Genomic DNA, 17,508 nt, shown 5'->3' with positions numbered 1-17,508 from the left:
GACCTTGTGAAGATGCTGGAGGAACCAGGTACAAAAGTATCTATATCCACATAACCTGAAAAAAAGACAAGACTACGGTTTGAAACTGCACATGGACAAATATTGTACTTTTTGGAGAAATGTCCTCTGGTCTGATGAAACAAAAATAGAACTGTTTGGCCATAATGACCATCGTTATGTTTGTAGGAAATAGGGGGAGGCTTGCAAGCCGAAGAACACCATCCCAACCGTGAAGCACGGGGGTGGCAGCATCATGTTGTTGGGGTGCCTTGCTGCAGGAGGAACTGGTGTACTTTACAAAATAGATGGCATCACTAGGCAGGACAATTATGTGGATATATTGAAGCAACATCAAGACATCAGTCAGGAAGTTAAAGCTTAGTCACAAATGGGTCATCCAAATGGACAATGAGTCCAAGCATACTTCCAAAGTTGTGGCAAAATGGCTTAAGGACAACAAATCAAGCCCTGACCTCAATCCTAAAGAAAATATGTGGGCAGAACTGAAAAAGCGTGTGCGAGCAAGGAGGCCTACAAACCTGACTCAGTTACACCAGCTCTGTCAGGAGGAATGGGCCAAAATTCACCCAACTCACTGTGGGGGAAGCTTGTGGAAGGCTACCCAAAATGTTTGACCCAAGTTAAACAATTTAAAGGCAATGCTACCAAATACTAATTGAGTGTATGTAAACTTCTGACCCACTGGGAATGTGATGAAAGAAATAAAAGCCCAAATAAAATCACTCTACAATTATTCTGACATTTCACATTCTTAAAATAAAGTGGTGATCCTAACTGACCTAAGACAGGACATTTTAACTAGGATTAAAATGTCAGGAATTGTGAAAAACTGAGTTTAAACGTATTTGGCTAAGGTCTATGTAAACTTCCGACTTCAGCTGTACCTCAATTACCTAGTACCCCTGCACATCGTTTGTATACTGCCATGTTATTTTGAATCATTATTCTTATTTACTGTGTATTTAATCCCCACGTCCCTATTTTTATTCAAAAAAGATATCTTATCTTTAGCTCTGCATTGTTGGGAAAAGGACCCGTAGTAAGTAAGCATTTCACTGGTTGTCTACAAAGTATGTGAAACATAAAATTTGATTGGATTTACAGTCCTAGTTAGTGGACTTGTGATTGTACCAGTGACCTAACCATAACTATTTTGGTTTTCAGAAGAAATATTAGAAGCATATCAAGCTTTGGGTTCAGCATCTGTCTCACTACATTCAATTTTCTTTCTTTCTCTCATCTTCCAACGATATCAGTGCTTTGAGTAAATTATATTTACAAGTCAAGTGGAGACACTGCATATCTATAGATAGACTCCTGATTCAGCTGTATGTATATGTGCTTCCATACTCAGATTCAAAGTGCATTTGGCCCTATGGGTTTCCCTCCCTCCCCCACCCCACCATAGAGCAGCTCAGGTGGGTGTAACACCTCCAGACTCAGGTCACAGGCTGGAGGCTTGGTCCTGCTGCTGCAGCTGTGTGTGGTGAGCAGTGACGGGGGTCGCGGGTTCACTGTCCTTTGGCCCCTCCACCCCCCGTGCGTACATCAGCACCAGAGTGACTGTGGCAAAGGTGACAGCATTGACGGGAAACGCCCTGAGCAGGGTGGAGGTGAGACCTCGCGTGAACACTATGAGCCCCTCCCTCTTCACACTCTGCCGCACGCAGTCAGCGATGCTGCTGTACTGGTAGACTCCGCCCACCCCGTCTGCCTGGAGGCGGGACTTAATCACATCCACAGGATAGGTGGACAGCCAGCAGGTGACCCCGGACATCCCGCCAGCAAAGAGCAGCTTGGGGATCATGTAACGGTCGCCGGGCTCGCAGCCAATGGAGCGGGTTAGGATGTCGTAGGTCAGGAAGTAGACTCCAAAGCAGGGGGTCTCTCGGATCAACGTGGTGACCATGCCGCGGTTCACGCCCAGCAGCCCCTCCCGCTTGTAGATATGTGCTAGACAGTCCAGGGAGTTCTTGTACAGCTTCCTCTTGGACTTCTTCTCCCCGGTGCCTTAGTAACACAGTAGAAAAATAAAAGTTAATACGTGAAGGTTGCCAAAACAGGTCAAATACTTGGTCATGAATTCATAAACATATACAGGTAACTGCCAAAATAAGGGGAACACCAACATAAAGTGTTTTAATAGAGCATTGGGCCAGCATGAGCAAGAACTGATTCAATCCAACTGGGCATAGATTCTACAAGTTTCTGGAGCTCAATTGGAGGGATGCTATATTCCATCATTTGAAGTTTTGTTGATGGTGGTGGAAAAAAAATTCTCAGGCACCCCTCCAGAATCTCCCATATGTGTTCAATTGGGTTGAGATCTGGTGACTGAGATGGCCACGGCATATGGTTTACATCGTTTTCATGCTCATTAACCCATTCAGTGACCACAAGTCTATCCGATCTTCAGCATCCAAAAGAAGGAATAATTTAATCGTCCTCCCTTTTATAGTCAAATGATGCCGCCTCCTATGGAAACCCCCCTCAGTGCTAACCACTCTACCCTCTAACAGTTTTGAAGCGATCAACCGTGATTAAAACTCCACACTCAGTCTCCCACGAATTAAAAAAAAAGGGTCAAATGTGGTTCCAACATGCCAAAAAGAACACTGAACATAGACAAGCAAATGTCAACTTCAGGTAATATGACACTTTCAATTTCACAGGCACACCAATTCTGATCTTTTGACCAATTAGTGAAAGAAATAAAAATCACAAATTGGGCTGCCTGTGTAAATGCAGTGTTAGTTCAGTATAAAAAGTCAGGAAGCAGTGTAGCTCGCGACGCACACTGGTTCAGCTCGCCTTCACGCTCTTGCTCTCTTCTTTAGCCTTTACAGTTTTACAAAGATCGTGCAGAAAAAGACGCAGATGATTATGATACCAAGACAGCATCTCCCTTCCTCTGCCCATCTGGTAGGGTCAGAAGACCACATTCACCAGCAGTGTGAACATTCACCAGAGGCCTCTTCTTACAGCTCCTCCAAACGTCTTCCAGAACTCCTCCTATCCATCTTTAGCCTCCATCTGCCCAGAGTGGTACCTTAGGTGATGACCTGGTTTCACCCTAGCCATACAAATGTGCACAATGGATGACCATTTTCTCCTTCAGACTGTTTTTAGCTGTCAGAGAGTATTGGTAGTCGTCTTTTTTGCCTAGTACGTAAAAGCTCTGTTCATAGGGGTGTCATGGAATGCCAATAACCGCATTCCAAGCACTATGGCGTTGATGAAGGTTCGGCCCATCATGGGAGAGCCGATGCCTTTGTACTGCCCAAACAGCCGTCTCATTGTCCAGGTGGTAGTAATTTTGCAGAGATGACAAGCAGTCGCATCATGGTGGCACTGATATAGAGGACTATAGTGCCCAAAAGTCAGTTTTAGCATGGACAGCACCCTTGATGACTTTCACCACTGAAGTAGTCAACTTGGTGTGACTTCCTATGGGTTAAGGAAGGATCACATGAGTCCATCCAGGGCATCAAAAGGAATAAGACAATTAATTATACTTGTGAGCAAACATTCCAGAACTGCAAGTGGCAGTAAATGGCCAGCCTTGGTTTATATACCTGTTCAAAATCAAATCAATGCTGCAGTCCAAAGTAAAGGAGTGGGGCTACCATGTCTATCAATCATTAGTTTGTTACAAAAATATCAGTGACTTTTGAGTTTTCTATTTTCAAGCTCATCTTTGTAACAGCAAACCTAAACCCACAAGATAAGAGACTCAAACATTGAGGACACCAAGACTAATTGAGATTGAAAAATATTCCTTCCCCTTTCTAAATGATCAGATTATCAGACACAACTGGTACATATTGCATCTTGCCAAATTATTTGCAATTGCTAGTTGCTAACTTTAGCCTCGGTTGGGTCTAGGACTGAAGGAGTATGAGAATATTAAAATGAATACAATAAAACATTATGGTTCCATAAACACATGACATGAGATAGTATATAAAAAGAGGTTGAAATGAACACGTCGCACTGGAAAGTCTGATTGGCATACTAAATTCTCAATATTTATTTCCCCCATCACTTCACAACCACAATTCAGGGGACTGCAGGACAGCAGCATTACAAGGGTTGTGGCTGTTTTATCCAAGCAGCAAATAACCCCTAACCAACCAGAATATTGTTACATTCAACAATTCAGTACGATGTCATAGTGGATACCGGTATGTTAGAGACAGTCATTATGATGTCATAGTGGCTCTTTAAGAGAATGCCATTATGTCATTGCGGCCGTTTTAGGGAAAGGGTTATATGTAGTCAGCTGCACAACAATGCATTAAAGCAAAATGTGTCTTCCGCATTTAACCCAAATGAATCAGAGAGGTGCGGGGAATGTCATTATGTCGTAGTGGCCAGAGAGGTGCGGATAATGCCATTATGTCATAGTGGCAGCTTTAGAACATTCCATTATGTCATAAACCAGGTTTCCATGCACATCCTGTTGAAAAACAAATTATAGTGGGACTAAGCGCAAACCAGATTGGATGGCGTATCGCTGCAGAATGCTGTGGTAGCCATGCTGGTTAAATGCGCCTTGACTTCTAAATAAATCAGTGTCACCAGCAAAGCACCTCCATACCATCATACCTCCTCCATGCTTCACGGTGAGAACCACACATGCGGAGAGCATCCGTTCACCTACTCTCCGTCTCACAAAAGCATGGCGGTTGGAACCAAAAATCTCTAATTTGGACTCATCAGACCAAAGGACAGATTTCCACCAGTCTAATGTCCATTGCTCGCATTTCTTGGCCCAAGCAAGTCTCTTATTATTGGTGTTCGTTAGTGGTTTCTTTGCAGCAAATCGACCATAAAGGGCTGATTCACACAATTTCCCTCTGAAAAGTTGATGTTAAGATGTGTCTGTTATTTGAACTCAGTGAAGCATTTATTTGGCCTGCAATCGGAGGTGCAGCTAATGAACTAATCCTCTGCAGTAGAAGTATATCTGGGTCTTCCTTTCCTGTGGCGGTCCTCATGAGAGCCAGTTTAACCATAGCACTTGGTGGTTTTTGCACTGCACTTGAAGAAACTTTCAAAATTCTCTGAATTTTCCAGATTGACTGACCTTCATGTCTTAAAGTCATGATGGACTGTCGTTTCTCTTTGCTTATTTGAGCTGTTCTTGCCATAATATGGACTTGGTCTTTTACCAAATAGGGCTATCTTCTGTATACCACCCTTACCTTGTCACAACACAACATTTGATTGGCTCAAATGCATTAAAAAGGAAAGAAATTCCACAAAATGTACTTTTAACAAGGCACACCTGTTAATTGAAATGGATTCCAGGTGACTACCTCATGAAGCTGGTTGAGAGAATGAAAAGAGTTTGCAAAGCTATCATCAAGGCAAAGGGTGTCTACTTTGAAGAATCTAAAGTAACATTTTGATTACTACATGATTCCATGTGTTATTTCATAGAAGACAACTACTTTTCTACAATGTAGAAAATAGTAAAAAATAAAGAAAAACCCTTGAATGAGCTGGTGTCCAAACTTGTGACGGGTACTGTATATAGCCTACTATATGAATACCCTCACACAAGAACTTACAAATGTTCCCATCATACATATAGGAGAGATCTTCCAAAATGTGGAAATACTACTCAGTTGCTCACAAACCAGTAAAAAAAAATAAGACAAACACCCAATTACAAACCCTCTAATGGCCCGGAGTTAACAGCAACAGATATACTAAACACAGGATGAGGAGAGCCAATGGGTTATCAGTCCAAGAGAACAACTAGATTAGTTAACAGCAACGATAGTAGCATTCAGGCTCAACTAATAATAACAACATTCTGATACGGACCAAACATGCATGAAGCTAACATTACACAAACAAAAATCCTCACTCCAGTATTTGCGATATTTATAGAGTAAGTCAAATTAAGCTCACATTTACACACAAGTAAAACACCAAACTTCACATTATTCAGTAAAACACAAAACACATGACATTCCTGCCAACTCTAACAGTGATTAACACTTTGTGTTCAAACACAAAACATCACATTCTGGGCTTTCCTTCAGCATTCAGATATCGCTCAGGTACAGTAGATGTTGCGTTTCAGTTTAGACATGAGAAGTGCTTTAGTTCAACTACTACTCCACAGTACATATAAATCTCCTTACAGGCCAAAGTAGACTACTGAATAGTTACTGTGCAAGGAGGACAGAGGTATACGAGAAAAAAAACTGCATAATCAGATCATACTGTGCTAGTTAGTAGGCTTGTGGTTGTACCAGTTAGATCCAGCGACGAACCATTTCAAATATATATATATTTCACCTTTATTTAACCAGGTAGGCTAGTTGAGAACAAGTTCTCATTTGTAACTGCGACCTGGCCAAGATAAAGAGTAGCAATTCGACACATACAACAGAGTTACACATGGAATAAACAAAACATACAGTCAATAATACAGTAGAACAAAACAAAAGGTCTATATACAGTGAGTACAAAGGAGGTAAGTTAAGGAAATAAACTAGGCCATGGTGGCGAAGTAATTACAATATAGCAGTTAAACACTGGAATGGTAGATCGGCAGAAGATGAATGTGCAGGTAAAGATACTGGGGTGCAAAGGAGCAAAATAAATATATACCAGTATGGGGATGAGGTAGGTAGATAGCCTATCTGTAAACAGCCCACCTAAGTACAGGTGCAGTGATCTGTAAAATGCTCTGACAGCTGGTGCTTAAAGGCTAGTGAGGGAGATGTGAGTCTCCAGCTTCAGAAATGTTTGCAATTCGTTCCATAACTCTTTTGGTTTCTGGTAGATATACAAAAAGGTCAGACAGAGAAGGGGAAACTCACGTTTGGGGTTCAACCTCTGTCTTTCATTAAATTCCATTTTGTTTCCTCATCTTTCAAATATATCAGTGCATCGACATCTCCATTTCAGTTAAATGCTAACGTCATTAGGCAGGAAATAAACCCACCCAGAGTAAATTAGATTTATAGTCTCACACTGCATATCTATAGATCAGGAATCCGGAGCCTATGGGTTTCCATACTCAGAGATTCAAAGGGCGTCGGACCACTATGGGACCACTACCTCCCCCACCTCACAGTAGAGCAGCTCAGGTGGGAGTAACACCTCCAGACTCAGGTCACAGGCTGGAGGCTTGGGCCTGATGCTGTAGCTGTGTGTAGTGAGCTGTGACGGGGGCTCACAGTCCTTGGGGCCTTCTTCCTCCCCCTGTGCATACATCAGCACCAGCATGATTGTTGTGAAAGTGGCAGCATTGATGGGATAAACCCTGAGCAGGGTGGAGGCGAGTCCTTGCGTGAACACTCTGTGCCCCTCCCTCCTCAGCGATGCTGCTGTACTGCTAGACTACGCCCACCTGGAGGCTAGACTTAATCACGTCCACGGGATAGGTGGACAGCCAGGAGGCGATCTCAGACATCTCGCCGGTAAATGAACACAGTGGCCTCCATTATTATTAAATGGAAGATTTTTGTAACCACCAAGACACTTCCTAGAGCTGGTCGTCCCGACCAAACTGATCAATCGGGGGAGGAGGGTCTTGGTCAGGGAGGTAACCAAGAACCCGATGGTCACTGACAGCGTTACAGAGTTCCTCTGTAGAGATGGGAGAACCTTCCAGAAGGACAACCATCTCTGCAGCACTCCACCAATCAGCCCTTTATGGTAGAGTAGCCAGACAGATGCCAGATGCCACGAATCAGTAAAAAGACACATGACAGCCCGCTTGGAGTTTGCCAAAAGGTACCTAAAGGACTCTCTGGTCTGATGAAACCAAGATTTAACTCTATGGCCTGAATGCAAAGAGTCACATCTGGAGGAAACCTGGCACCATCCCTACGGTGAAGCATGGTGGTGGCATAATCATGCTGTGGGGATGTTTTTCAGCGGCAGGGACTGGGAGGCTAGTCCGGATCGAGAGAAAGATGAACGGCGCAAAGTACAGAGAGATCCTCGATGAAAAGCGGTCTGGAGCAGGTTAGGACCTCAAACTCGGCCGAAAGTACACTTTCTCACAGGACATCGACCCTAAGGACACAGCCAAGACAACGCAGGAGTGGCTTCGGGACCAGTCTCTGAATGTCCTTGAGTGGCCCAGCCAGAACCCTGACTTGAACCCAATCGAACATCTCTGGAGAGTCCTGGGAGAAACTCCCCAAATAAAGCTTGTAGGGTAAAAGAAGAAATTTGCTTCTTTTTTTAATCTTTTTTTTTTACAAAACCTACTTTTTGCTTTGTCATTATGGGGTATTGTGCATAGAATGATGAAAAAAATACAATTTAATCCATTTTAGAATAAGGCTGTAATGAAACAAAATGTGGAAAAAGTCAAGGGGTCTGAATACTTTGAATGCACTGTACCTCACTCATATTGATATCAATACATAATTTTCATGTATTTTACATATATTTCACACTATGAGGTTGGAATAATACGGTGGCATTTTGAAAATGATAATGCCTTTTTAATGTAAGTGTCATTTGAAAAGACTGCCTGAAATGTCTGCCTGTTTTGGTGGGATGGAGTATTGGCCAATAAGAAAGAGTTCCAAACATCTCTGCCAGTAACAGCTAGTTTTCAGTTCTCTCCACTCCACTCCCAGAAAGTCCTAGCTAAATGCTTGCTTGAGAAATTGCTCTTAGCTAAGAAGCTATTTTTGTTTATTTTTTTAACCATTTGAATTTAAAACAAATCACAGTAAAGGTACTTTCATTGCTACCCAGAAATTATTTGATATTGAGATCAAAACAGCTGCATTGTGGACCTTTAAGCAGTTGGAGAGAATAAGAAGTTGGAGAGAATGGTAGTTGTCGCCACTCTATATAAAAGCCCATTATTTTGGTAATCCCTACCTTGCATCTGCATGCGTGTCTTGGCCAACTCCATGGGGCAGCAGACGACACACTGTATTGCCCCAGCTGCGGCCCCAGCCAGAAACTGGTTCATAGGGGTGTCATGGCCCAGGTAACGCATGGTGTTGCCCTGCACTCCAAACACTATGGCATTGACAAAGGTTAAGCCCATCATGGGGGAGCCGATGCCTTTGTACAGCCCAAACATCTGTGTAGGGAGGAGGAAAGGGGTGGGAAGGCGAAAGGGAAGGGGAGATGGCGAGATGGGGCAGGTAGAGAGAAAGAAAAGTAAAAGTGGGGACATTAGAAAGAGACTGTGTTCAAGGCTATGGACTCTTGTGTAGCATGAAAAGGGAGCCACATAATTCTAAATAAATAAAATATGTGATTCGAACTGATGCAGACAATTACATTGATAGAACCCACAACATTGAAGCAGATAATGCATTATTTTTTTTATTTTTTTACACCTGTTATAAGCCATCTATAAGAGAAAACAAACTAAAGTACTTATTCCCCAATACCCCTAACAATACCCCTTACCAGTGCCTCTTCTATTCCACCCTATTCCAGCCCTGTGAGTATTTCAGATGGCCCATAGCAATGGCATCCCACTCAGTCACAAGACCAGACCGGTTCATCTGACAGACAGGTTCAGGATCAGCCCCCAGGACACACTGCCCTCAATAACACCACAACAAATGCCAAAACATCTTTAGGCCAAGAGACCCAATGAGCCATAACCTCTGAATAACTCAAGCAGAGCATACCTCAATGTGCTTGTGCTGATAGGAGAGTGGCCAAAGTATCAAACAAAACTGTAGCCTATAGGGTTACAATCTACCAAACAACTTGAAATGGGTGATAATCACCTGCTGAAATAGAAAATCAGAGACAGTTTCCACTAAATTATAAAGATGTATGTAGGACTTACTGACTCCTGCCGTACGATGGACTGGAAACAGTGGTAGGTCCCGCGGTAAAGAGGCTTGTCCACATTCTGGACCTGTAGTCTCACCTGCAATACAAACACAGGTTTGTGTCAAAGGTAAAATAGAACCTGGATGGCCAATCAGCATCCCTCCTAAACCAACAAACACTTTCTGACAATGCTATCAAAGTCATATCAACAAAAGGGAGGGAATTCGGAGTATGACGCCATTACACACAAATCTATGTACTGCAATGAAGTGTACAAACATGTTTTTTCTGACAACTTGGTGAACCACATTCAGTCAGACATCAAAGAGTTACTAGAGGCTATATGTTAATAGGGGATAGGGAAGGGTCCTATTCTTGTTGTGGTTCAACAAAACCAAGACAGTCAAAGTGAGACAGACGGGTGGATGGTTTGACCTTTGCTGTACTTACTACAGTGTACTGTTGTGAAGAAGTATCTACTAACACTGTAAGACTTTCTGTGAAACAAAGAAAGTCCCGTTTACAGGTAACAAGAAAATATCCCACAATTATTAAGCCTATGTAAGCTAAGGATGTGTACAAAATCAGCACCATACATACAAATAGCATCTGTTATAGTGTAGAGATCACCCCTTTACCCCAACCATACTGTATTGCTGCTTTGGTGGTTGGTCTGAGATAAGCAGCAACTCTATTGAACTGTGTGACTGCATGCTTTATTTGCATAGAAGGGAAAAAAAGAAAAACCAAACGTACCTTAACCGTGTCAAAAGGGTGTCCTACTAAGACTCCGGCAGCACCTGAAGAGAAGAATGAGAGAGCCATTATAGACAGGATCGCTACACTTAACTGAGATCAGATAGTTTCAAGTCAAAATTGGTCTACTGCACTGTATTTGCTACACTGGATTATTCAGACAGTTTGAGAAGTTGTATTCTGGTAGGGGGGAATCAATCTAAAAGACAGATTTTTTTTTTTGACATGTCTTACAGAAACCAAATAAATAGCTGTGTCCGCTATTCAGATCACAAGTTCAGAGATTGGAAACATATACCTTTAATGTCACCTCACATAGAGGATGTCACATCAGACCGCCAAAATACAAGCTGCAATTCTTCTGAGAAGGAAATGTAAACCCTCTCGCCATCAACAACAACCTGCAACCGTAAACAAATAGCAGACCTGGGTTCAAATAGTATGAGAAATCTGCTTTCCGAGCCAGATGGGCAGGATTAGCAGTTGAGACAATTATATTGGTCAATTAAGCCAGACAGACTAAATTACGCACCAGTAAAGTATTTGAAATGAATTCAAATAGTATCTGAACCCAGTTCTGAGACAGTGACGCTATATGGATCTAGAAAGTGCTGACTAATATCTGGCAAGCCCACTGAGGAGAGAGCGTGATTCTTCAGGAAAAGTCCTGATGACTGCTCTACAAGTTAGCCTACATAACAGGTGTTTAGGAGTACCCAATCCTACCCTTGTTCTGATGCCAGTTTGAGACCTCTCACTACTGACTCTGGTATTTTGGTGTAACCTTACCTAATACAAGCCCTCTCCTCCCCTGGCTCTGACTAGAGTGAAACCTCAGCCCTGGGCCCTGACAGCAACTGTTCTGCTATAGGCCTTGATATAGGCCTACAGAGTTTGGCAGACTATCCTCCATATTGGCACCAACCATTCCTAAACAATAACATTCTGAAACAAAATGTCTTGTGGACCAGCATGGCACCATGAGAAAGCCACAACCCAAACAGTTTGCAGAGCTCTGGTTACTGGCCATTTCTCCATCTGTGGTCTGTCTGTGCCTCTGGACTGGCTAGAACAGCTAGGCTAATGCTAACTAAGCAGCACCTGCTGTGTCACAGTGGGAAGCCTGGGCCCAGCCAGCCAATAAGAGCCAGGCTACTTCTGTAAACCAGTTAAAAAAACAGCAGTAGGCATATGTTGGTTGCAAGGGGATCACAAGTCAACACACAGACCTCAGCGAAACTACAACCATGATTTGTGTCTTTGTGAACAGGCAGGCAAGGGGCAATTATGGATTATCTTAGGTATTAATACCACAGTAGCTACAGTGGAACAAACTACCAGTACCTGGGCAGTTTGCAAAGTTGAGCTATTTCTTTCTCTTCTTTCACTTTTTGTACCTACTTAGAATTTGCAGTGGTACATTATGTAAAGTTCTGTGTCTTCCTGGGACAAGGTAACAACGTAAGTTATTCATTTCCCTATCAGGGCTCTATGCTGAGTGGGTGCATGGGTGCGCCAAAGTTGAAAAATGTAGGCACACAAAGAAATTTAGCAACAAAATATTTTTCTAGGTGTGCTGGTGCTGCTAAATTGAACAAAAAAATCCAGGTCGCACAGCAAAATATTTAGGCGCATATGCGAGTAAAATGGTCACACTGTCGAGCCCTGCCTACAGTCACCTTTGAAGGCCTACTGCAAAGAGTTTCCTGGAAATGGTGGAAGATATCAGTGGAACTGATTGACAAATGCTCAGATGCTTGGCTTGTCATCATTTTTGGAGGGTGCCATGCTGGCACCAACAGTTCCAGTCGTAATTACAATTACAATGTTATTGCTATGGAACATGTGGTGCCAACATGAAGGTTAGTTTACACCCATGTACGCTTATTGCTCAGCTCTAAACAGTCTGGCCTAGTAGGCCAACACTTTCATATAATACTAAAGTTGCCCTCTGAGTCGAGTCAGGCTTTTCCTGCCATTCCACTCACGTTGAGCATGCTGGGTCCCTCCCCTATGGGTTTACAAGTACACCAAGCCACTCCACAGCAGATTCGTGACAGTGGGAAGGAGAGTGATTGGTCTGTGAAGGGGTGTGTGTGGATGCCTCTCCTTTTTTACAGTAGATCCATCTTAGCTTGTCTGTTGATGGAGCAATAACTGACACCACAGATGTATCACTCATCATAAACCCTTTCACCAGGGAAAAAAATATACTTTTTGCTTTCAATAACATAAACGTGGTCTTCCTGGAGAGCAGGACCATCCACTTACTTTATGATCTGACCACCTATAAACTAATCTAATTTAAGAATATTACCATGGCTACATTGAAGACCACTGGAATCAGATACCCAGATAAGGGCTAACTATGAAATACCCATAACCTCACATACACTGCTTTGTTCTGACAACAGACTCAACCTGACTTCCACCAACCTGACTTCCAAATATATCTACATTACAACAATTGTCATGCCTACCAACTATTCACAGACTGGGACCCAGACCAACTGTAGCCTACATTATTTTTTTTAGCTAACATTCAACATCAAATGACAGGAGTGGAATGTAATAGCTGAACAGAAATGGCAAGCAGGCTAGGGTACAGTATCTTCAGGTTTTACATTAATATTGTTAGCCATTTCAGTGATGCTGTTCAGTGATTGACTTGGGAAGGAGCTCACTGGAGCTGTGTACCTAAAATGTTATACTGCTTGAGCTCCTGTTCCTCTTCTAGAATATTATTCGCTCAAAAGTATTGCGGCGGTCCTGCACCTAAATATTCCGTACCAGCACCCAAAATGAGTACGGACACCTATTTCAGTGCAAGTCACGCACTGATGATGTTACAATAAGACATGGAGTGATTGTTTTCAATGCATTGTCTGAATAGTTCCAGACAGCTATAATGATGTCACGTGTTTTCCATTACTAGATAGAATTTGGAGAACGTTCCTAGGCTTGTGTGCCGACTTTCGCCAAGAACAAAAGTGTGGTTGATATCTCGGAATCGGATTGCATCACACAATGCTGGTAAACCGGGTGAGGTGAACAAGTCGAAAGTTTCACAATGTCAAGGTCAACATTGTCTAAGCTACAGTATGTACGAAATCATTTCTCAAATAGCACGTTCGGTTTTAGGCCAAGTATGTGTGATTGGTAGATGTGATGATGGCTAGATGACATAGCTACAGTAAGGCGACAGCTTGTGACGCAGTGCCTAGCGTGCGTGGGTATGGCTACAGACATCACTTGCCGACTAAACTCGATCATGGGGTTGAGTTTAATCGGCTAATTTACCCACTAACCAGACAGACACGGGATGTGCTAGCTAGCCTTCCAACATTGGCTGCAGTGCTAGTAGTTAGCTAGAAAGCGGTGTGTTTCAAATCAGACTTACCTCCAATGCAGCCAGCAAGAAAGTCCATCACCAGTCTTCAGCACAAGTTTGCGATTCAGGGTGCAGTGATCTGTCAAGTAACTATTATTAGCTACTTTTTGACACCGACACTGCTTGATGCAACACGTAAATTACACGACTAGCGCGGGAAGCCAGCTAACTACTGAAGCTAGTCAGCTAGCTACGTCGCCTACCTATACTGTAGCTGGCTAAAGTCAAGATTCTGTCTAGTCCTAGCTAGGCAAATGTGATATAAACTTGCTAGCTAATATATATGTATCTGTGGCCGTTAGAATAGAGTTAGCTAGCTACACGACTTCAATGAGCTGTCCTAGCTAGATTATTTTACCGTCCTCTCTGCCATATACTCGGCCTGTCTGACAGGTTTTTGACAGATGGCATTGTCATTGAAGGTGTGTTACCACCTTGGACCATTTAAATACACCGATTACGTTGCAAAGCGTTTCTTTGGCGGAAGCAAGCGGGGAAAACGGGGCGGGACATACCTGCATTTGTCCAATAGATATTCTAGTTTTTCCATGTTTGCTTCTTCAATGGTAAACGGTTTCCGTAATGAATATACCCGTACTTCGGGTTAACATCGTATCCAATCACATTACAGTCCCTAAATCGCAATCCCTCTTTTTCGATTTTGCGAACGACTCTTGGAGGAACGTATTTCTTGACTGCTGTGAGGGTGATAAGTGGCCAGACAACTCGCACTACATTTTCCGCTTCTCAGGCGTTTGCTACATACTTCTCATTGCGGAAAATAAACTAACGTCCGTGGGTTCCAGGCAAGGTGATAAGCATTCGTTTGCGAACTGCAGCCCCCCCCCCAAACGATTAATTATCGAGTTTGTTGAGCAGAGGCTGTGTGTGTTTTGGTTCTACAAAGCTGTGTCCATAACATTTAACAATTAATTCATTGCAGTCATTCTTGCACCATGCGATCAATTATCAGTTCAAACATGTATTTTTCTTCTCTATGCTCATGGTACATTTTTCTGCGCATATATGACATTCAGTTGCATGCCGCTGAGCCGGAGGTGCATATATTAATCCTGCTTTACGATTTATTGTGGTTATCACCAACAGGCCAAACAAAATACTAAAATGAACGAGTCACTCAGAAAACGAATCATGACTCTCGAGTCAGTGAAAGAGTCGTTCACAAAGAACGAATAGTTCGCGAACTGCACATCGCTTGAAATACTCCCACTTTCAAGGTGCGGTGTTCTGTGTCAATACCCACGTTTCCATCCACAGTTTTTATGTGAGTATTGTCATACCGTATATATATATTTAAAAAAATACATGACAGCTGTGATGGAAACAGGAAGTTTATGTCAAATTTAATAAATACCGACAGATAATTTGTTCGTTCGACATGGTGGGATCTTGTGTCGGTAAAATGAATTATGCGACAAATGCACAAATATTGATATAATAACCATCATAGCGAAGTCAACGTGGAGTCACGCGATGATATGGTGCGTGTCCTCCCACTACCACTCGGAAACCATGCAGTTTATTAGGCTACAGATTAAATACATGATATGAGGTGGTGAAAGTGCACAATGATGAGATTGATGCTCCTTATTGTCCTACTGAAAGGTGTATTCATCTCCCAGTGTCTGGTTGTAAGCAGACTGAACCAGGATTTAGCCTATGCTTACCTCTATTTCGTTATTTTTTTTATCCTGAAAAACTCCATAGTCCTTAACGATTACAAACATACCCATAACATGATGCAGAAACCACTATGCTTGAAAATATGGAGAGTGGTACTAAGTAATGTGTTTTTGGGGGTTTGCCCCAAACATAACACTTTGCATTCAGACCAACTTTAGTGCCTTGTTGCAAACAGAATGCATGTTTTGGAATATTTGTATTCAGTACAGGCGTTCTTCTTTTCACTCTGTCTATTAGGTTAGTATTGTGGAGTAACTACAATGTTGTTGATCCATCCTCAGGTTTCTTGTATCATAGCCATTAAACTCTGTAACTGTTTTAAAGTTACAATTGGCCTAATGGGGAAATCCCTAAACGGTTTCCTTCCTCTCCGGGAACTGAGTTTGGAAGGAAGGATGCCTGTATCTTTATAGTGACTGGGTGTATTGATACACCATCCAAAGTGTAATTAATAACTTCACCATGCTCAAAGGGATATTCTTTGTTTTTTTGCATTCTACCAATAGCTGCCCTTCTTTGAAATTCACTGCTCGACTGAGGGACCTTATAAATAAATGTATGTGTGGGGTGCAGAGATGCATAATGGGACCCATCTCATCCAAAAAGTTGACTCAAGTTAGCCTAAAAACACACGGAATCACCTGGATGATCATCAAGACTCTTGGAATAATGTTCTATGGAGAGATGAGCCAAAAGTATAACTTTTTGGATGACAAGGGTCCCATTATGCCTGGCGAAAACCAAACACTGCATTCCACAGTAATAACCTTATACCAATGGTCAAGCATGGTGGTGGTAGTGTCACGGTTTGGGGAGGCTTTGCTGCCTTCATGAACTGGACGACTTGCCTTAATAGAACAAACCATGAATTCTGCTCTGTAGCAGAGAATTCTACAGGAGAATGTCAGGTCATCTGTCTGTGAGCTGAAGCGCAGCTGGGTCATACAGAAAGACAACGATCCAAAACACACAATAAAGTCAACATGAAAATGGCTAAAAAGCAACAAATTTGAAGTTTTGTAATGGCCTAGTCAAAGTCCAGAACTAATCCCAATTGAGATGTTGTGGCAGGACTTGAAACGAGCAGTTCATGCTTGAAAACCTACAAATGTCACTGAGTGTAAACAGTTCTGCATGGAAGAGTGGGCCAAAATTCCTCCACAGCTATGTTAGAGGCTGATTAACAACTACAGGTAGCGTTTGGTTGGAGTCATTGCAGCTAAAGGTGACATAACCAGTTATTGAGTGTAAGGGGGCAATTACTTTTTTGTACAGGGTCATTGGGTGTTGCATAACTTTGTTTATGAAATACGTTTGTGTTATTTGTTCATTCAGGTTCCCTTTATCTAATATTAGGCTGTGGTTGAGGATCTGACAAATTTCAGCATAATAAATATGCCAAAGTGGAGAAAATTTGAAAGGGGGCAAATACTTTTTCACAACACTGTATCTATGCTGATTGTTAGCTTGTATAACTGATATGTGTATACATACAAGGGACACTTGTTTTGTGGATAATATTACCATTTATAGAGCTCCATTCCTGACAGGCTGATCAGATAGCTTTCAACCTCAGAGCTTGATCCGATTCAATTGCAGCCTCAGAGGCTCATAAGTCAGGATGCTGCCTTGTAGGCTGTTTAATGAGCAAAGTTCCTTGCAGGTATATTAGCAGTCAAAGTGCTTTATAGGCTGATGGATATGATCCAGGGCGTGAGCTCTATTCATGCCAGGCTGATCAGATTCAATAACAGCCTAAGAGGCTTTAAAAAACAATCACCCACAAAATACCCAAAGAATATGGCTACCTAAATATGGTTCCCAATCAGAGACAACGATAAACA

The 17,508-nt window shown here is 42.4% G+C and overlaps 1 protein-coding gene across 4 annotated transcripts; it reads right to left on the bottom strand.

Annotated features, from left to right (window-relative positions):
* Positions 1–831: 831 nt before the first annotated feature.
* LOC112250540 (mitochondrial basic amino acids transporter) lies at positions 832–14,423 on the bottom strand. Of its 4 annotated transcripts, none has more exons than XM_024420783.2 (6): positions 13,970–14,422; positions 10,570–10,613; positions 10,264–10,310; positions 9,827–9,910; positions 8,893–9,100; positions 832–2,031 (listed from the first exon to the last, which is right to left on the bottom strand). In XM_024420783.2, exons 5-6 carry the CDS (start codon positions 9,098–9,100, stop codon positions 1,466–1,468), a joined length of 774 nt encoding a protein of 257 aa, XP_024276551.1. In that variant the 5' UTR covers positions 9,827–9,910; positions 10,264–10,310; positions 10,570–10,613; positions 13,970–14,422; the 3' UTR covers positions 832–1,465. The 4 variants fall into 4 exon arrangements, with proteins under 4 accessions (XP_024276551.1, XP_024276549.1, XP_024276548.1 ...); XM_024420781.2 differs by lacking the exon at positions 13,970–14,422 and adding an exon at positions 10,868–11,009; XM_024420780.2 differs by lacking the exon at positions 10,264–10,310 and having other exon boundaries at positions 13,970–14,423.
* Between the last annotated feature and the right edge of the window lie 3,085 nt (positions 14,424–17,508).

The sequence above is a fragment of the Oncorhynchus tshawytscha genome, linkage group LG05 (genome assembly GCF_018296145.1).
Source record: "Oncorhynchus tshawytscha isolate Ot180627B linkage group LG05, Otsh_v2.0, whole genome shotgun sequence".
In the NCBI taxonomy this organism is placed as follows: domain Eukaryota; kingdom Metazoa; phylum Chordata; class Actinopteri; order Salmoniformes; family Salmonidae; genus Oncorhynchus; species Oncorhynchus tshawytscha.
Note: the sequence above shows the minus strand (reverse complement) of the source record. Positions and strands in the feature narration are given on the sequence as shown.

What these genes read in the sequence shown, in the direction of transcription:
- LOC112250540 (XM_024420780.2), bottom strand. Translation starts at nt 13,997, where the DNA reads ATGGACTTTCTTGCTGGCTGCATTGGAG. An exon ending in CCATCGTACGGCAGGAGTCA is followed by an intron (nt 9,101 to 9,826) that starts GTAAGTCCTACA and finishes CTCCCTACACAG; the next exon opens with ATGTTTGGGCTGTACAAAGG. An exon ending in GACACGCATGCAGATGCAAG is followed by an intron (nt 2,032 to 8,892) that starts GTAGGGATTACC and finishes TGTGTTACTAAG; the next exon opens with GCACCGGGGAGAAGAAGTCC.